This window comes from Temnothorax nylanderi, unplaced genomic scaffold, assembly GCF_030848795.1.
Source record: "Temnothorax nylanderi isolate EJ_2023f unplaced genomic scaffold, tnyl_v1.0 TNYL_tig0394_pilon, whole genome shotgun sequence".
Classification (NCBI taxonomy): domain Eukaryota; kingdom Metazoa; phylum Arthropoda; class Insecta; order Hymenoptera; family Formicidae; genus Temnothorax; species Temnothorax nylanderi.
This window is the reverse complement of record NW_027249456.1, coordinates 28,835-49,280: the sequence shown is the minus strand read 5'-3', so window position 1 is coordinate 49,280 and position 20,446 is coordinate 28,835. Positions and strand designations below refer to the sequence as shown.

The 20,446-nt window shown below is 38.9% G+C and overlaps 2 protein-coding genes and 1 long non-coding RNA gene across 4 annotated transcripts; 1 reads left to right on the top strand and 2 right to left on the bottom strand.

Moving 5' to 3' along the window:
• The first annotated feature begins 1 nt into the window (after position 1).
• Positions 2-3,099, top strand: LOC139782201 (U6 small nuclear RNA (adenine-(43)-N(6))-methyltransferase). The gene is made up of 6 exons (XM_071721166.1): positions 2-294; positions 657-873; positions 1,154-1,294; positions 1,405-1,765; positions 1,927-2,122; positions 2,389-3,099. Exons 1-6 carry the CDS (start codon positions 190-192, stop codon positions 2,887-2,889), a joined length of 1,521 nt encoding a protein of 506 aa, XP_071577267.1. The 5' UTR covers positions 2-189; the 3' UTR covers positions 2,890-3,099.
• Positions 3,049-18,914, bottom strand: Clu (clustered mitochondria protein homolog). 2 transcript variants are annotated; one of them, XM_071721164.1, is made up of 17 exons: positions 18,482-18,914; positions 11,922-12,199; positions 11,180-11,602; positions 10,362-10,728; positions 10,070-10,206; positions 9,537-9,817; positions 9,342-9,468; positions 8,853-9,027; positions 8,570-8,772; positions 8,295-8,451; positions 7,852-8,057; positions 7,513-7,719; positions 7,329-7,427; positions 6,776-7,120; positions 6,234-6,506; positions 5,900-6,025; positions 3,049-5,646 (listed from the first exon to the last, which is right to left on the bottom strand). In XM_071721164.1, the coding sequence occupies exons 1-17, from the start codon at positions 18,582-18,584 to the stop codon at positions 4,990-4,992; spliced, it is 4,164 nt and encodes a 1,387-aa protein (XP_071577265.1). In that variant the 5' UTR covers positions 18,585-18,914; the 3' UTR covers positions 3,049-4,989. The 2 variants fall into 2 exon arrangements, with proteins under 2 accessions (XP_071577265.1, XP_071577266.1); XM_071721165.1 differs by having other exon boundaries at positions 8,310-8,451.
• Positions 14,234-15,932, bottom strand: LOC139782202 (uncharacterized). The gene is made up of 2 exons (XR_011720813.1): positions 15,440-15,932; positions 14,234-14,892 (listed from the first exon to the last, which is right to left on the bottom strand). It is a non-coding gene; the product is annotated as an uncharacterized lncRNA (long non-coding RNA).
• Positions 18,915-20,446: the final 1,532 nt, after the last annotated feature.

Genomic DNA, 20,446 nt, shown 5'->3' with positions numbered 1-20,446 from the left:
GAAGAAGAAGAAGCTGACGCTGACGCGAGTAAACAAACTTGACGATGCGCTTCAAGCCGGTTTGTGCGATTCCTCGTGAAAAACGCGAGCCAGACTTGGTCCTGCCGGTCCTGGTCAATCGTCAATTGTGATTCATCGTTTCGGACGTGGAGCGGACGGTTCCTTCCACTCGCGGTGAGGTCGGTGAGGATGAGCGTGCGGCAGTACATCCATCCGAGGAACAAGTACAAACGACCGCCGGATTATAAGCAACTCGCGGTCATGTATCCGGAGTTCCGCGAAATCGCGATAATGGTATTATATTCTCTACAATTTATAAATTGCAATACAATGTAATAATGAATGTAATAAATTACATTTGTAACGCGAAAGAAACTTAATTTAATATAATTGTATTAATATCATACGTTTTATTGGAATATATATAATATAAATATATTTAATGTAACGTAATGCAAGTATAATATAATAATATGCGTTTCAGATCTATAAGGAAAGTAAGGGAAAAATCAGTAAAATATAGACAAATAGATTGTAGAAAATGTGCCAATGTTTACGCATACTTACGTCATGTAATTTTCCTCTTTTGTAAGTGTAACGCACTTAAATGAGACGTGAAATGAACAGAATGCTTTTTGCCCATGTTGGTTACCTAGGACTTTGTGGGAAAGGTTAGGATCGACTTCAAAGAGAGGAAGAGCCTGCACGTGCTTACGGAGACACTTTTGAAGCATGATTTTGATCTACATGTGAACATCCCGGCGGACAATCTGAATCCGGCGATTCCCCTGCGCTTGAATTATATTCTGTGGATGGAAGATTTGATGACTCATTCTAAATTGGAGATGGGCAAAGTCACGGGCATCGACATCGGTGATTAGAAACTGCTTTTGGAAATGTTTTCCCGAAGTGTCGACAGAACTTCTAAATTTAGAAAATTTAAAAATAGAAAAAGTGAAATTATTGCAATCATATTATGATATTAAAGTAATAAATGTTACAATGTTAATCATAACTGCAACGGTAAAGATAACTTTAATTAAATGATATAATATTATATGATTTGATTCATTCATCTTGTGATGTATATGTATGCTTAATATAGCATTTTAGATTGCTATTCGAGATCTCTGAATAATTTTGTTTCAAATAGGTACAGGAGCAGTTTGTATATACGCTCTGTTGCTGGCAAAAATCTACAAATCTCAAGTGATTGGTACCGAAGTGGATGAGAGAAGCGTGGAGCACGCCCAGAAATGCGTAAGGAGAAACGAATTGCAAGATTTAATTGAAAGTAGGTCCTATTAAACACTCTATTTCTTGAAACGAAAGAAAAGCTAAAAGCTGATAGATACCTTTAGAATCAAAACTCAATTCTTCATGTAATGGGATGTTCTGATGTAGTAATTACAGTGAACTCCGATAAAATTTTTAAGGACGTGGTACAGACAGGTAGAGTTTACGATTTCTCGATGTGCAATCCGCCGTTTTTCGAGAGCGAGGACAACGGCTTCGAAAAAATCGCGAAGGTTCTGCCACCGAGAAATGCGCCTACTGGAAATGATGGCGAGCTGAAGACCGAGGGTGGCGAAGTAGGCTTCGTGACGAGGATGATCGAAGAGAGTGTTGAAGTGGGAGATCGAATAAAGATCTACAGCACAATGATCGGTAGGAAAGCCGATCTGGTCGGTTTAAGACGATTGCTAAGATCGAAAGATATAAAGAATATGACGTGGACGGAATTCTGCCAAGGGCACACAACACGGTAAATAAACGTATTAAATTAATAAATCATTAATAATTTTTTTAAATACAACATCTATTAACGCAGATTGATATTAGTTTATTAACTACTTGGTTATATTATATCACTAATTATTTATCACTTTGGAGTTTATTAAAGCTGTATAGTATATTTGTCGACAGATGGGGTTTGGCTTGGAGCTTCCTACCGCAAAGTATTGTGAATCTCACTACAGCACCTGTCATCAGAAAACGCGGAAAGTCCATAGTGCAATCGTTGAGAAATTATAAAACTTCGATAACGTTTCCCGTGGAGGATAAATTTTCTTGCGTAGATGATATAATAAGCTTCTTGAGATCAACGGCGGAAGAGTTAAATGTAACGCATCACTTTCCTTATTTCTAACGTTAAGTTTGTGGATTATCGTGACGTTAAGGGGCAATTTCACCAACCACGGTTAGCTTAACCGACGGTTAGAGTTAGCAGGATTGACCAATAGAAAGCAGGGTGGATTCATTTCTATTGGTCAATCCTGCTAACTTTAACCGCCGGTTAAGCTAACCGTGGTTGGTGAAATTGGCCCTAAGTAATTGAGAGCTAATTTTCAAATTTTTCGCTAACTTTTAATTTTATTACTGCAACAGGTCAAATTGCAAGATTTGCCCGTTCCTGAGGATAGTTTCGACGGCTGGGCGTGTCAAGTAACTGCAAGAGAAAGATCATGGGAGCATACGCGCAGAAAGCGGCGTTTAGCGCAACAGATTGCATTAAAACGAGCGAAAGGTGAAGATGGCGAGTGTATTGAAGCGAATACGTGTGCTGAAGAAACTTCGAAAACCGAGAACGTCACGACGAATCCGCACGAAGAAAATTCTGATAAAGAAATACCTGACAAAGACGTTCCTCTGCTTGTTTGTAAGCTCTGGGTAGAGGCTGAAAGCCTTGATGATTCTCAGGATGTAATTACACAATCTGACGAGATACTCAGGATGTGGATGGTGTTCGAAAATGGGTATGGCGGTTTGGACGCGTTACATTCGCTGCGACAGTACCTGATAAACAAACTGGGAGTGAGGGAGAAGATTCTAGATAATCCGTCAAAATTTAAGAGAAAGAAAAAGAAGGCAAAAGAGTCGCTGCTCTAGTCGTAATCAGGCAGTAGAAAGAATTTAGCGTACAATAAATAGGTTGCAGAAAATTCTGAAGGTTCTTAATTAGATCGCCGCGTTACATATAAAACAATTTATTCCATGCAACATGTTGAAGAAAGTCTGTAAGGATAGTAATGTATGTCTACAGGATAGTATATGTAAACCAAGTTTGTAACGTTCTTTTTATTTTATGATATATGTGAAGTTTTGTAATTTTATTTATATAATTCCCCCCCCCCTATAATGATTATTATTTCTCTCTTTATAATACAATTTGTCTGAATGCAATGCGGTAATTTGTTATTACGTTTATAATCGTAATAATTATTATTGCAATACGAAAATGAGCCCGTCGAGAGAGACCGCGGCAGAGGTCGACTATGGGAGCTTTCCAGTAAGCGACACAAGTCGACACAAGTAATCGTTTTATCTTTGTTACTCATTACCAAAAAAGAAAGAACGATGCTTGTGTCGACTTTTGTCGCTTGCTGGAAAGCTCCCTATATCGATCGGTCGATTAATTGGTTTTTTTTTCTATCACTGCAGAAAAATTGCTGGTGCTTTCTTCAGGCCTGAAAACTCGTAAAATCTACGAGGGCTATAACGGGAATAATCAGCATTATTTTCTGCAATAATCAAAAACCTCGCGACACGATTACTATCGGACTATCGGTCACTACTTTTCGGTCGAACCGCGGCGAGAGATTTCGGATCGGGCTACGAATAGATCCGTGGAGCGGGTAAAACAAATTATAATTAATATTAACAGCGGGATAACAATCGGTTCTTTTACTTACGGTCCTAAGACTATAATCGCGCAACTTGAAATCAGCTACGGCATACAATGACTCGATTAACATTTGGCCATTGCGTCCTTAATTACGAACATGATCGGTTAACAATACCATTCGCTACTTCATACTATTATCATCGTCATTCTCGATACCGCATTAGAGATGCCTAGGATATCTTCATATTAAGCAGGCGTGTCTGTTAAGAAGAAAAACCTGAATTAAAGGATATCCATAAAAATAAGAGGAAGCACTTTCTCGCGAATTGTTGTAATAGAAGATGAAACAAGACGAATTATACTCGTATGGATGAACTGTAAATATCGTAATACTTTCTTCTTTTTCTTATCGGTGGTAATTAGGATGGAGTGACGACAATATGCCTGAACGGCACAATATGATAATGTCACAAAAAGGAAAAAAAATGAAACATTATTGAGTGAATTCGCATAAATGGGTGCATGCGCTAATGTATATTAATGCAGATTAAAGCATGTGTACACACATCTACGTTGCGCACAACATAATGATGAAATATTCAACATATATTTTAATAAATTGCAAAATTACAACATGCAAAATCATACTCAAGTCTCGTAAATTCACCTGCTTATGCATGCGTCTTGTGTAATACGACAGCCTTTAATAAGCACTAATACATTCAAGAGTGTGTCGAAAGGGTTGCGAATTCGCTTTACAAAATAATAGAGAAAAGGAATTAATTTCGAGAGTCTGATACGAATTTAGTCAAGTTTAAACGTTACTTAATTTGATGAAATTAACAACCAGCACCGTCGACGTATTTGTATCAGCGGCATTTTGCATGATAAACAATTTGAGCCTTAAAAAATTGCGTGGTCGCGTGCGCGCAAGTGAAGAAATGGTATTGCTTTTTTTGATTTCACGCAATGGCAAAAAGGGAACAATCTCTTTTATCTTAATTAACTTGAAGATATAATCTTCACTTAAAATTGCTCTCTTTAAGCAACATGGCACCTGTGTCTTTATATACATTTGATATAAATGTGCATCTTGCATGCAAATTCAACCTCGACGGGTACATTCCTCCCTTTACCTTCACAAACACACTACCAACGACGGTAATCTTATGTCTCGTCTCTTTTTTTGAGTCTCGTATCCTAATTGCGTTTAAACGGTATAACAAAAACGGTGCAAGTACCATAGTATATATATATATCGTACACAACGATCCTCGCGCGAAATCGTCATTTTTCACGACAGAGGACTAGGGCTTAGAAAAAAGAAAGGAAAGACTACTGTTCGTCGTCGGCGAACGAAAGACTCAGCTCTTCGCCGCCACGCCCGACTCTAAGGCGTCAATTTTGATAGCTTCCAAGTCTTTTGTTGTCTTCTGCTCGACCTTCTCGACTTTTTTCTCAGTTGCTTTCTTGATTTCTTTATCGTTCTTCTTGGAATCCTTTTCGGTGATTGCCAGGACGGCTTCGCCGTCATCCGGCGACTGTTCCTTTTGCCGCTTTTCGATCTCCGCCTTGAAGTTATCGATATCCTGCTGGCTAATTTGCACGAAAAGTATGCCATTGATAACGTTGAGCATGTCCAGCACAGAGCCCATGCTAGGCGGCTGCACCTGAATCGGTGGCAGGCTTACGCCTGACTTGCCCGTGTAAATCTCATTCATCTTCTTTTGTAGCACGACCGCCTGCTGGGTCAGGTGGCGTAAGCAATCGCTGCTTTCCTTCGTTTTCTCGTGCTCCTCGCCCAGTTGCTGCTTATAAATTGCGTAGGTCTCCTTCTCGTTGTTCAGCGCCGCTCGAAAGTCACCCATGCATGACTGCGTGCGTGCTACTAAGTGATACGATACCGCAACCTTCAACGAATGAGGACCGTGATAACGTAAATTCAAGGCTAACGCGTGTTCCAGGAAACGCAACGACAACTCGTATTCGCCGACCGCGTGCAGAATCAGCGAGATGTTACTCTGCAAAAATCAAATATGATATTATTATTGTAATTCAAACGTTAACTTTTTGGGAAATTTATGATGCCTTAAAAAATACATAATACTATCTTATAATTATATATATATATATATATATATTTATATATATATATTTATATATATATATTTATATATATATATTTATATATATATATATATATACAAAATATAGAAATAACCCGTACTTTGTAACTTTGTAATTTTTATAAGAGGAATTTCTGATTAGACTTACGTCGAGCAAAGCCACTTCCGGATGATCTTCACCGCAGACTAATAATGCTAGATAACGTGCTCTGTACAGTAATCTTAATGATACGGATACTTGCCCGTTGGCAAAAGAATATAAGGCGAGATGTATCTGCAAGCAAAAAACAATACATTATTCATTATCACACTGTAAAGAATATTACATCATTTATATTGTCCTTTTTATATTTTCTGTATAATTCGGTAATATAATACACACAATGTATAGGTCTATGATGCGTAGAATTATTTTTTTTACTTTGCACTGTTATTATTTTAACAACTCTTATTTATTTTAGGAGGATTGTGATATAACTTACATATTCTGTTATGGTGTATGGATGATCAATACCATTAACCCTCTCCGACATGAGCACTGCCTTCTGCTGAGTGGCGAGTGCCTCCGCATGGTCACCCATTATGTAGTTCAATCTTGCTAACATTCTAAGACACTGGGCAATTTCGGGATGCATAGCACCATAGACATTATTCAGAAGATTCAGCGCTTCGCTGATCAGCTCATATCCGTCCTTTAAATATCCTTGTTGGATCTTGCTTTGGCCGGTGGTGTAAAAGTTATATGCGTCGCTAGCCTAAAGAAGTTAAGTTGAAATTACTTGGCTTTTTATTGTCACACGCAATTTTATCTTAAACGAAAATTATTCGTTAGATTTTTATAAATTTAAAGACTTTTTAAAATTCCTTAAATATTAATTTGAGTAAAAAATGTACTCTTTTAAGATTTAAAATTTATAGTTTTCCTTAATTTAATGAATTATTGCTTCACAAATTGACTTTTAAATTTTTGATTAGCTATCAGTTAATTAATCTTGTTTGTATGCATTTAAGATTGACTACTTACTCTAGGATTGATATGTTTGACGACGGGGAAGATGTTCAATATGTCTTCTTCGAAGAACGTCGCACGGTTCTTGTTTTCGAAGTTGTATTCGCGTAGTAGTATCTGAATACCGGTCTTGACGCAGAAGCCGCGCAACAGTGAAATTTTTTGTAAATGGAAGTGTTCTATCGTAGCTTCCACAGATTCCGGGCTCGGTGTTTCCCAGTCGTAATAAGCCTTTAAATCACCCTTAATTTGCTGCCATAACGATTTAGGCGTCAACGATGCCCACTCTACTTCTGACTGCAGTGGCCCGTTGTTCCTCCCCTTGCGTTTATTGCGGCGTTTGGCAGTTTTGCTCTGAAGCTGAAATAAAAAATTACTTCAATTTAGCTACTGAAATTTAATTACACGAAGTATAATCTTCTTAGTAACTATTTGTTGTTCTTCACTGTTTTTATTATTGACTTGCAATTAACAAAATCTCAATCCTCTTAATCGTTACTTAACTTGACCGTTAATTAATTAATTAATAATTATGCATGAATTATAAATGTGCTACAATTAATCGTACCTCTTCTAGATTTTGTTGCGGGTGTATAATCTGTGCCGACGACAGCAAGCAATTCAGAAAGTGGCTGACAGCCGCGGATAGACTCATCAGTTCCGTACCCTATAAAATGATACATTTACACAATTGTCTCTTGTATATTTATTAAACATGCCGTAATTTTATCTTGCACAACTAAATATTGTACCTGCATGTAAGAGGTAAAAATGTGTTTGGCCGATCGGAGGATCAGCTCAGATACAGCAATGCGGTTGAGATACTGCAACTGTGGTACCGCGGCTAACATAGCCGCCAATTTACCGAGATAGCGAATGTTAATGCCTCTACCATGGAGAGCCTCCACTAACGTGCTACCGTCCATCGCGGCCGCTGTATGATCCAGGCACTCTCGAATCTGGAACAAAGATTTTCTTGAGAAAAAAAATACAATTGTACAATTATAAGTACATTCAGAAACAATCCACATTTCGCATCTAATTGCAGAAATACTAAAAACTTGTGCTGCTAAATTTTACGACGAACTTACGAATGTCGGCAGTTGCACAGTGAGCAAGAAGTCCGCGGCGTCCTTCACCAACTGCTTCTGCTTCTTCAGATCGGGACCATTAGGATCTGGATGCTTGACGCCGGGCGAGAACACGTCCGGATTGAATCTCACGTCGAACTCGGCTTCTCGCAGACTACCCACCGCCGTCGCCGCTCTTCGTACTATCTCTCTCGTGCTTTCCTCCACTATCGCCCAGAAATAAACCTTGTTACAAAACCAGTTCTCTCTCGGCCTTATAACAATATATTTCTTTATAATTTATTCTTTTCAATTCTTTCTTCTTTTTTCCTAACATTCTCTCAATGTTAATAAAATCCTGATAATTCTAATAAATTCTGATAATTAGTAAAATTCTGAAGGCTATTTCTTCACATATATGATCCTATATGATCAATGCATGCATGAAAAGATATAACACGCACGTTCTTGTTTCTCACCGCCTGTGATTGAGTCAGTGATGCTCTCGACAATCTTCTTAGCCTCGTCAGCCTCTATTAGAGATTGACCGCAGTCTTCCTTGTTACTGTCCACTGTTACAATAGCAGTCGAATCTTCCTTTTTGTCCTCCTTCTTATCTTCCTAAAATTATTGGTCTGTATTATCTTGTGTACACATACTATCTCAAGTTATTCGTATTTGAGGAATAAATGTAATGAAATATGAAATATAATATAGAAAAATATCTGTTTACATGTACCTTTACAGTCGTCTCTTTTTCCTTTTGAGATCTTCTAACTGATGTAAGCTGTTGAAGATGAACGGCCGCGTGCTTGATAAATTGAACGTACCTGGCCTCGACAAACGAGTCTATGAGTTCCTGCCGCAGACAGGCCAGTCTGTGCTTGTGTTCCACTGGGAAACCTAAGGCTCGTGCTTCTTTGCTCAGTTCCACACCTTCAACTGAACGAGAAGAATGTTTTCCAAATGAATAAAACAGCTTCTTTTTCACATTATAGTAGAATTAGTACTATTCGACTCACGTTTCAGAAAATTTACATCGGGTGGGAAGGTCCTCAACAAATCGAGCACATAATGCCGCGAATCGTTACCAATGATACCCTTGCATTCCACACTGCTACAAAGTTCGATTTCCTCGCTTGCGTCGTTGATCACTTTATGAGGAAGAATTTTCAACTGCTGCCCAGCTTTGTTTAACTAAACGCGAGTATTAAAAATATTTCAGTAATAAGACACATTAGATGATACTACGATAATTACAATGACAGTAAAACCATTAACTCTTTTCTTTAGTAAAAAAAACTAATTAAACTGAAGAAAATTTATTGAAGAAATTAAACGAAAGAAAAATGTAAAAGTAAAAAACTGTAATAATTGATTAATCAATTCCTTAACAGCTTTTACATTGTAAAAAAAACCATTAATTTACTATTTTTATCTCTTTTTCAATATTTTTCTCAATAATTTTATTATTATTATGCAGATTTTAGTTATGTATTTTATTTATTTACCAATTCAAGATACTTTGGATGCGTGAGAACCGTCTTCCCGAAGTCGATCGACCCATAGACCACCGATTGTTCTTGCTCGCGTTCCAGTATACCTGGTATGATAGATTGCGCGGTGACGCGGTAGCCTCTAGAAAATTCACATAGAACAGATTATTAATTAAGAAACACACTAATAAGAAGCCCCAGGAAACACACCTATAATCGATGACAACGGTGCCGAGAGTATAGAGACCGGGCAAGTCCACAGCCGCATATACTCGGACACCTTGCAGATCATTGCGAGGCGCAACAAAGGCCGCAGCGTCACCGCCCAACTCCTTATAATGATCGCGCACGTCAAAGCCGAGCGAGAAAAAGATGTTGTTCCAGATAAACATCTGCATTTTAGCTTCCTCGCCAGGATTGATCGCCATCACGTTGCCATCGATAACCGCCACCGCTCCGCGAGTCGCGGCCGCTACGAAGTCACTGTGGACCTAAACAATGCAAAAATAATTATTAGGAATTATTTAAGAACTCATTATTAAAACTATTAAAAAGTGACATTTATTTTCACTATTATATTATTCCAATTTTAAAATTATTATTGTACATTTATAAACATAATTAAAAAAGGAATGATTTTCCATGAAAAAATAAAAGATAAAGAATACAATTTTCTCTGTACTACTAGTTTGGAGACATTATATTGTATATTATTATATCAAGAAAAAGGGTTAACGGCATACCTTAAAAATGGCACGCTCTCGTAGCAATCTTTCGGGAAGGTTTTTACGCGGTAATTCCCTCGTAGTTTGCAGTTCCTCGTTCCAATCGCGTGTTTGTCCCGGGATGTGTTCCTCGTATCCCAACTTAGAGGAAAAGGCTAAGAAGATTAATTAAATTAAATTTCAATAACAGTTTTCGCAAGCGGTATTAATCCATTAGCACTTTCGAGTGATTAAAGCCAAATGTAACACAGGTAAATGAAGTAGACTTCGGTTAGAGAAGTTTCTCTACTATATAGTTTCCAAAACTTACTGTCTTCCGCGCGAATTGCATCAATGGTGTGTTCGATTTGCGGTGCGCTCCAGGCATACAGCTGATAAGGTGTGGCCACTCGTTCGAAGGGATGCCTCTGAGTCCTGCGCCGTTGCATAGAAGCAAATCCTCGTTTAAAGGTTGGACTGAGCTGATTCAACAGCTCGATCAAACTGTGACATAAATGGCTAGGTGTAGCTGGTTTAGGATTAAACACTTCTTTGGTTGACTGGTTGACAAAGAAACCTCTGGCGCACGCGGTCAAATAATATTGCTTGTCCTCCAATGTGACCACGTGTAAGTATATCAGATCGCCGTGAAGTTTTCTGTGGCCAGGTGGTGGATTCCATCCTGACGTTGTTAGGACCTAGGGAAAATACAAAAGAAATTTAGAAACCTTTTGTTTTTTTTCTTTCTTGGTAAAGGTAGAATCTAATTTTGAATTTTTTAAAAAATAAAAAGAATACTTAATCATCTTTGAGCAATTTTACTTCGAAGCGATTAATATTCATCATTTCGAATAAAATTAGGATAAATATACATAATCTTTACGTTTCTTTAATAAATTTATCTAAGCTGTATTCTTTAGATTTATGAAAAGATTTTCTAATATCTACTTTCCGAGATAGAAAATTTGCATCCAAACTAAAGAACTTTTCAAGAGTTTGATCTTTCTTAGACTTTTAGAGAAGGTTAGAAAAAATATCAATAATACAGTATTTTCATCATGTCAATTCAATATGTAACATATCTTTTCTTATTTTATTATTTTCCAACTCCTACGATTAAATTATTAAATGACTTAAAAAATTATGTACCTTGAGACACGGCGGGCACTTTTGCTCCTTCGCCTGCGGTTGGAGAGGCAACAGGGGCCTATCCCTACAACCGGGTATAATGTAATCGGGTGGCGTGCAATCGACCGAATCCGCCCGGGTCTTCTTCTTCTCTAAGATATCACCGTTCGTGACAACATTGAGAAACGACAGACTGCTGCACTCGACGCCGTTGTAAGCGTCCGCGGGATCCACAGACTTCAGCAGATCGCGTACGTGTCGCACATGTATGCGCGCCTCCCGCATTGTGTACGGCTCCTCCACCACTTTGATGATCGAGCCGTCCTTCAGGCCCTCGATATTCTTCAGTTCGGCGAAGTTGTCCAACGTGTTGCCATCCAGCTGCAGTGAAAAGCACGTGCGGTGACACGTGTCTTCGCGGTCCATAAGTAACTGATGAATTTCCTGCAAAGAAAAGACATCAGTAAAGAGTAGAGATATTAGTTTAGGCGTTGATTTCTTCGAAATACTGTACAGAAATCTTGCCATAAACTTAACATAAACATGACATAATATAATAAATATGACACAAAGCAATGAACAGAAAGTTTTAATAAACAAAAAGGGATATGCCATTAAAAAGAAAAAGTTAAAAAGTAAAATTAAGTTTAAAGTGTTGATAAAGACAGTTCATTAAGTAACCTAACAATATAATTAATTGAAACAGTATGTTTTTAGGCAGTGTACACATGACACTTTTATTATTCGAAAGACGAACGGTTACCTGTACGAGCTCCATACTGGACACCTGAATGTCAAAGGGTTCAGAACCGGGACTGACAATCTTGACAGTGAAGCCCATGTCCTGAATGAAAACAACTTCTTGCTCATTCGAGGCATCCTTCTCCTTGTCAGTGACGTCCTTCTCGTTCTTATCACTGTTTTTATTGTCTTCATTCTTCTCCTTTTCACCTTCCTTCGTCGCTTCAACTTCCCCCTTTTCCACAACGTTCTCCGTGGCCGTGCTCGTGCTTCCATTTTCATCTGCCTCCTTGGTCACTTCTACGAATAATCCATCATATGTAAGGAATGGTTCCACGAATTATCTCATAGACTTTTTAGTATTATATAATTAAGAGATGTATTTTATTAAAAAAAATAAATACTAAGAGGTCCTATACTTTTAATAAATCAACTGAAGAAAAAGGGGCTTAATGCCATAACAGAGTATTCGTCTTTAATAATATTTCTGTGTGAATTTTTTCCAAAGCAATAAATACCGACAAATAATCAACAATTGCGGTTTATTGGTTTGGAATAAGTATACAAAAAATTCATATATAGAAATATTAAAGACACGAATGACTCTGAGAGAGTCCGTTTTTTCTTTCAATTATTTTATCAAAATTCCATTAAATTTATTAGTGTATGTAATTGCTTAGATTTTTACAGTTTTAGGAATTATTAACACACAAATAATCAAAAGATACTAAACTCAAATTCATCTAAACTTTCAAATTTCTTTGAAAATAAGTTTTATTTACAGAATAACTTGGAGATTTGACATTATATCCGGATCTCTATTTAATACATTTCATTATACGAATTCAGATTAGACGAAACAGTCCTAAGTAACGAGATAAATAAAAAAAATTAATTGAATCAGAATTAAGAGAAGAAATCACAGAATACAATGATACTCGCTCTCGCCCTGACACTGAAAGGAACACGACGCATTTACAAGATATAAATATATCTTCGAGTCAAAGTAGTTTCACGTTGTCAGGCGCACTTTCCGATGCACTCTCAGACGCACTCCCTCACCACTCGCATTCACCGGTGCGCTTATAAATAAGCGGCAAAGTAAATAGTACGCACCGTACTATTTATATTGGGGCACGTGTTTGCAATACGCATCAGCTTCGGAGTGCCAGCAACGATCTATGTCAAGAGAATGCCTCTTGGATCGTTAGCAGCAATAATAATTACGTTATCTTTTGTCATAATAACATTTAGAGAGAGAGTCTTGTCGATTTAGTTTTTCATTCCCTGGAATCCCTATTTAATTTAATCCCTTATTATATTATTTGTTAAAATCTAACAGTATCAATTCTTATTAAACTAATATCTATTAATATAAATCATTTTATACGTGGGGTTTTTATCTTATTTCTTTCTTATTGCATATCCTTTTCTTTCTTTCTTAATCGCTTTAATCGTTGTTATTAAAACGAACAAAATTATTAATTATATTAGTTTCTATAAAATTAAATTCATATAGATGCATCTTTTTCAGTCAAAAACGCTACTATATTCTTATTATCACCGCTAGACACCCTGAATTAATAACAAGAAGTTTTGTTTTTATAATGGTCGAATCGCATGCTTGGCATTCCGATTTTAACAGTTCGTAAAAATGTTTAACCGCGCAATTAACACATAGTTTTATACAAATGATCGCAATTTTCCGCCAAGGACGCCATGTCACGTTTCGTAAGTATCGTCGACTTCGAGTAATCGTCAACGACAGCAGTCGAGTCGCGGCTACTGATAAGAGACCTGTCCCACAATTCAAGTGCCGAGAATCACATAAACCATGAGTTTAGAAAAAGTCGACAAGACACAAAAACAAATTCTATAATTTAAGTAAATAATCCGTATATATTAAATTTTTTTCTCTTTAGTGATTCTTTACGCGTGTGGACACTTAAATCACGAGGTAAATTGAATTAAGTAAGAGATGTTACAATCATATCTTCTATGTAATAAATGAAAACTCATCCTTGACAATTAGATAACGGAATTTTACGGTTTGAGACACTTCGTACACTACTCTTCCTTCTCATTCTTTTTATTGGCGCTTATCGCCTACTTTGCTGTCTTATCACCGTGTTATCGTGTACGGTTCCATCGTCGTTCTGTGTAGAAGCATTGTACTCCTGTTACAACGCGGTACGTTAACGTGATGCAGAGATAAGACATTTTATCATAAAATACGTGATAAATGGTGGGAAGGATCTATGTGGAGAAGGACCAGGAAGATTACAACAAATATTATCGAGAAGTATATTTAGAAATAACATAATGATAGTAAAATATCGTAAAAACGTGTTATATTTGAACTTGATATTTTTTATGAATGCTTAAAGGATGCCATTTAAAAATCTTTATCTTAAATATATAGCGTTATAAAGAATAAAAAAGAATAAGAAAAAAAATTAGCTTCAGTCGAACGGTTCAACTAAAAACTAATACCTATTTAAAGTTATTGAATTTCGAAGAACTCACTAATTGTCGCATACGTTTTATAACTTAATTATTTCGGTTATTACGGTTATCTATTATTAGCTGTCTAAGTTTCGAAATAAAATCCACTAAAAAGAGGCTGCACTTAAGCGGCGTAAACAGATGATAACAATATTCACGGCTCACTCGTAATAAGAGGCAGATAAATAGAATGTATGCGGTGACATTATTAGGACATTGCTGCTAATAATTATCGCGAACGAACGATCGATATTATTCATCCATCTGTCTCTAAAGCGTGTTGATAAATGCCATCGCATCAGTCTCATTCATGCGGCAATGCGAAATTCGCGAGTGGCTTTAAAATATCATTCATAAAACCCTCTCACGACCAGATGACCATCAATACTCGCGAATTGCCGCGCGCTTTTCTTCTCGCCATTTATAATTTAATTCACCGACGCGATGCCCATGACGGAATCGTGATGCGGTATCGTCGTCAGTTGACCCTGGTGAAAAAATGATCGATTAGTCACGTTTTTGGTTTCAATATAATTCTATATATTTTTTCATACAGTCTTCCAATTCAATCTCCTAATAACTTTCTTTTGAATTTCTTAAGCACACCATGTATCGAAAATCATCAAATACTTTTTCATGAGAAAACTTGAAATACAATTTGGAAACGTAAAAAATATAACTCGCGAACAGATTTATATTACCTTTTTTATAATAAAAAAAGGGATTAAAAAATTTAATGTTACAGATATCCGATATTAAAGATGTAAAGATTTATATTATAAATTAAGAAATAAAATTAATTTTTTAAATAGGTAATAAAAGATTTATTTAATTTAAGGAGCAAATTTTAAATTATGCCTATTTTTGCGAAGATCAATCCCAAAGAATACGTATATCTAGAAGTAATCTGTAAGACCTCCCAATTTTGCAGACGTCTACTCAAACAAACAGAATCTATGTCAAGAAATTGAAAAGGCGGACGTGAATATATAAACTTGAAGATAGATATATGGGGTAGATGGCTATACCATTTACCGCTAAATATAGAGTCCAAGCGACGGGTTTACTGTACGGGAGTTATGCGAGTTCACGATGCGCCGGAGACACGTGAGGAGGATCGATTTAAACACGCAAGCTCAAAGGTGAAAGTACGAGCGTCAGCGTTAGCTGCAATTGCGCCAGTTAGTAGCCCGAAGCCCGACTCGATTATCATCGAGGGATGTTTGTCTGACGTGCAGAACTCTGGCGGCACAATATAACAGCCGGCGCCGATAACCCCGGCTATCGACACCGGTACCCTCGGCGACTCCGCATGGGCATTGTTCCCTTGATACACGTGCACAAGAGGCGGATCGTTAACACGAGACTCTCGTCCCTCCTAGCTTCTAATTAAACCTGCAAATACACGAGCGGTTACACGCAGGGCTCTCGCGCCGCGTCTGGTCAAGTTTCTCTGGGTTTTCTGATGAAACTCTTAGGGCCAGTTTCACCAACGTCGATTAACTGTAACCTTCGATTAAACTCACTCTTCATCTCTTTCTAACTGTCCCCCTAGAAAGAGACGAAGAGTGAGTTTAATCGAAGGTTACAGTTAATCGGAGATGGTGAAACCGGCCCTTAGAATTGTTAGACTAGTTAAACGTTCGTACAAACTGGCGTTTCGCCGCGGACTGAAAATATTGTTACTTGACGCTTAGAACAATTTTCTAATCTGAGAACAATTGTTTTTTGAGAATTTTATGAATTTCAAATTTTTTCAAGCACACACGTGCTATTCATCCGTTCCACGTCCGAGAAGGAAAAGTGTGTCCTGAAAAGTATTCGTCGGTGAGTTACATCCTTCAAACCCTCCCGTCAATCAACGTTGATCTTTGAAAGAGGAACACGTGTTCCATTGCTTCTCTCCCTATACTTTTTCCACTTGTGTCGGTTGAGCAAAGAGAGCAAACCCTAACAAAACAATTGAGAAAATTATTTTATCTCTCACAAAATCGAAAAGAAGATTTTCCAAATGGTAAATTCAAAGGCAAATCAACCCCAGAAGATTATCTAAAATAGGTGTCTGGATAATTTCATTATGATTGTACATCAATAGTCGCCGCATTGTCGCCGTCTCAAAGATAAATCTTGCAAATCATTCGAAATATATTTCTGGTCTTGAAAATGTCAACATTCGTTCTAATCACGAATACATTGCATCATATATTGACGTCATTCTGAGCATCGGTGTTGCATCACCCCCGGTCGTTTATCTTATGTTATAGTATATTATCATCTCGAAACGTTGATTATGTATGGAAATTCGTACATATCGCTAAAATCGATACATTAATATATATCCGATCTCAATCCGGCGTTCACGATCATATCGTGCATTGTGCAACATGCATCCTAATACTAAATATTACGTCATGCATGCTGTTCGTTTCGCTTTAAAATTCGAGACTTGTAAGTAACGGTACCCGCGGAGGCCCGGCGTTCACGCAGAATCGATACTTCCGATCGATGTTTTCGTCCCGAGCACAGCTGGAGATGTATTACGTAAATGCGATTACGTTTGCGGCGCGTGTGTCCTCGTTATCGTCGTAAGTGACGATCTACAGACGGATCATTGGCATCCCTTTAGAACCGAATCGAGATGCTCGCTTGGAGAATTCGTCATGGATCGGCCGAGCCTCGTGAGTTCTCATTCCGAGTTGCTACCGAGTTTTGATGGGGAATCCCGACAAGTCGCATCTTTATCCGAACTGCCGAAATTCCCGACACGTGCTTCGCTAGTGTTTTGGAGTTTGGCAGGTAAACGCCGGTTTTTCAAATTTCTCAATTGCGACTTTGTCGCATGAGAAAGGCAGGACCTTGCACCGTAATCTCGTGTAGTTCCGTTCGCAAGTACATCGGCAAGTTCTCGGGTATCCGAGTACCTCGCGAGAAGCGGCTCGATCTAAGAGACCACGACAAGTTCCTCGCTCTCGGTAACTTCCCAGACAGACAGCACCATGTCCAAAATCGAGACGTAAGACGTCTTTTTAGACATTACATCATAAGATGTCTTAATTTTAGTTCTAATTGCACGATACATGCCGTCCCTAAAGTTCAATTTCATTTTGTATGTATAATAAACCGCAGTATTTTTATATCAAGCAAATATTGTCGTCAGGTGACAGCTCTATGTCCCAAATTTTTAATTTCTTTTCGTTTTTGATACAAAATCGATTGTCGTACTCTAGATTTTTGTGCGTACTTTAATTGTGTAAAAGAATTTTGCAATTCTGTAAAGCCAATTCAAAGATATCTTCTAATAAAAAGATGTCGGTAATTCTGCTACTTTAAAATCAAGACATAGGAGGTCTTAAAGATGTCTTTAAGATATCTTCTGTCCCGATTTTAGACATGCTTGCTGCCTAGGTTTTTCCGAATACCTCCGCGACTCTCCATGACTCTCTCGAGAAAGGTCTCGATGCGACTCGACCGTCCAAAAGAATCTCTTATCTTTGAGAGCGAGTTTGGCGGCGATTTCCCAGTATTTCCACAGGTACGAAGGACGGACCGTCTCGGCGTGACGCAGCTGTGACGTGGTAAAGAGGAAAGGGAAGAAATGCGGATACAATTCACTCAACATTCAGCTCGAGAAGAAGACGCTTTCGCCGGCCGGAAGGGAGGTCGGTAAGAAAATTCGTCCATTGGCGCCGCGGCGCGTCTTCTGCTAGGCCTCCCCCCTCCGCCGGCGTCCCTCCGCGTGCTATACCGCGGCTCACATGACCCCGTGTGCCGAGATTCGCGCAATTCGTAGAGTTACATAACGCGCCTCGCGCTCTATCTCGCTCCCTTTCTATCTCTCTCCTCGCTCGATCGAGGCCGGCTTGCCTCGCGCTCGATTATCTGAACGACGAAGCAAAACGGTTCCGACGAGCCGCGTGAGCCGCCGTCCTCGTCGGGAATTACGAGACGAGGACGGTGTCGTCCCCGTCGAGGGATTACATAACGCTCGCGGCTCGCGGATCGTCGGAGCGCGGCGGATTAACCTTAAAGAAACGGAGCGCGGCACCCTCGTGCGGGCGCGCGAGCATCGGTACTGACCGGTCACCTTCGTGGCATCGTGCACCTGATCGCCGTTCAGCAGGGGTATCTTCGCGCTGCCGGTCTCCCGCTCGGACGTGTCGATCTGTGCGCCGACTGCCATTTCCGCGACCAGGCCACTCGGATTGGACTACGAAGAACGAAGAGGAAAACGGGAACGATAAAGACGACGATGACGACGACGACAGGGTGTACCGTGACGACGCGGTTTTCTACTTCCTTCGGCTGCCTTTCTCCGCTCGTGCGAGCCACGCTCTCTCTCCGTCCGTTCGTCCTTTACTCGCTCTCCTCGTTGCGATTTACGGTTACGCGCACGCACACCCTTTTGAATCGTTCGTCCGGGACGGAGAGCGACGACGACGTCCGACTTTTCAACGGGGCGGCACACTACTCCTTCGGCACACTGCACAGTATTGCTGTGACTCCGGTGCGCGCGAATCCCACGGCTTGCACGTGCGTTTCGAACGGGGTACAGCCTGCGGCGCGGCCCGCGATTGGTCCGTCCCGGCGGCACGCGATTGGTCCGTGCGCCCCCGGTGCTTTTTTTGCGTGCGCTAATAAATAATGAAGTCCCTAGAAACGCATTCCGCAGCGAATTTAGCTCCGGTTCACTTGATCGGCAATTAAGGGGATGCTGGAGCCGCAGGCGAACTCGATCAGCGTCGATAAAGAAGTGCTCACCGACTATATCTGTCCTTGTATAGACAAGGATATAGACAAGGATAGCACCTAACCTTGCATCTTCCACTGGTCTAAGTAATATCTTTTTTTTAAGGCTTCAAATCTTACTTCTAATTGCACGATATTATTCCTGACAGTTTTTTGTAGAGGGCTGCATCACTATTTTCTATAGAAAAACTGCAGAATTTTTGTATAAAGCAAATATTGTCGTCAGGTGAAGACAATATTTATAAAAATAAATTTTTTTTTAGTTTATCAGAAAAAATCATGTACAGCCCTCTACATTTTTGTGCGTACTTTAATCGTGTAAAAGGATTTTCCATTCTGTTCAGCCAATTCAAAGATATTGCTTAGACCGATTATGCCTTGTCGCTGTCACTCCAGGATCCCCTTAAGGGGATGCTGGAGCCGCAGGCGAACTCGATCAGCGTCGATAAAGAAGTGCTCACCGACTATATCTGTCCTTGTATAGACAAGGATATAGACAAGGATAGCACCTAACCTTGCATCTTCCACTGGTCTAAGTAATATCTTTTTTTTAGGCTTCAAATCTTACTTCTAATTGCACGATATTATTCCTGACAGTTTTTTGTAGAGGGCTGCATCACTATTTTCTATAGAAAAACTGCAGAATTTTTGTATAAAGCAAATATTGTCGTCAGGTTAAGACAATATTTATAAAAATAAAATTTTTTTTAGTTTATCAGAAAAAATCATGTACAGCCCTCTACATTTTTGTGCGTACTTTAATCGTGTAAAAGGATTTTCCATTCTGTTCAGCCAATTCAAAGATATTGCTTAGACCGATTATGCCTTGTCGCTGTCACTCCAGGATCCCCTTAAGGGGATCCTGGAGTGACAGGCGAACTTCCTCGATGTCGATAATGTCAACCTTTCTAATTTTGTTTTCCCTATATCTGTCTTTGTCTAACGAATTGACATCTGTCCTTGTTTGATTGCTCGCCATCTCTCGCAAGATTCGGCAACTACTGTTGCTGCTCTTCTTGTCATTCTGCATCCGTATTTGCGGTACTAAAATAAAATTCACATTTTTCTTTTATTGTACGCATTGAATCTTACTTCTACTTGCACGATATTATTCCTACATGTTTTCCCAAGGGCAGATGATAAACATTATGTATGTATAAACTGCAGAATTTTTGTTTTAAGCAAATATTGTCGTCAGGTGACAGCTGTATGTGCCCAAATAAGTAATATTTTTAATTTTTTGGTGTTTTTGATATAAAATCGCGTTTGTTACCCTAGATTTTTGTGCAGACTTTA

What these genes read in the sequence shown, in the direction of transcription:
- LOC139782201 (XM_071721166.1), top strand. Translation starts at nt 190, where the DNA reads ATGAGCGTGCGGCAGTACATCCATCCGAGGAACAAGTACAAACGACCG. An exon ending in AGTCACGGGCATCGACATCG is followed by an intron (nt 874 to 1,153) that starts GTGATTAGAAAC and finishes TGTTTCAAATAG; the next exon opens with GTACAGGAGCAGTTTGTATA. An exon ending in TGCCAAGGGCACACAACACG is followed by an intron (nt 1,766 to 1,926) that starts GTAAATAAACGT and finishes ATTTGTCGACAG; the next exon opens with ATGGGGTTTGGCTTGGAGCT.
- Clu (XM_071721164.1), bottom strand. Translation starts at nt 18,584, where the DNA reads ATGGCAGTCGGCGCACAGATCGACACGTCCGAGCGGGAGACCGGCAGC. An exon ending in CGATGCCACGAAGGTGACCG is followed by an intron (nt 12,200 to 18,481) that starts GTCAGTACCGAT and finishes GATTATTCGTAG; the next exon opens with AAGTGACCAAGGAGGCAGAT. An exon ending in ATCCAAAGTATCTTGAATTG is followed by an intron (nt 9,028 to 9,341) that starts GTAAATAAATAA and finishes ACTCGCGTTTAG; the next exon opens with TTAAACAAAGCTGGGCAGCA.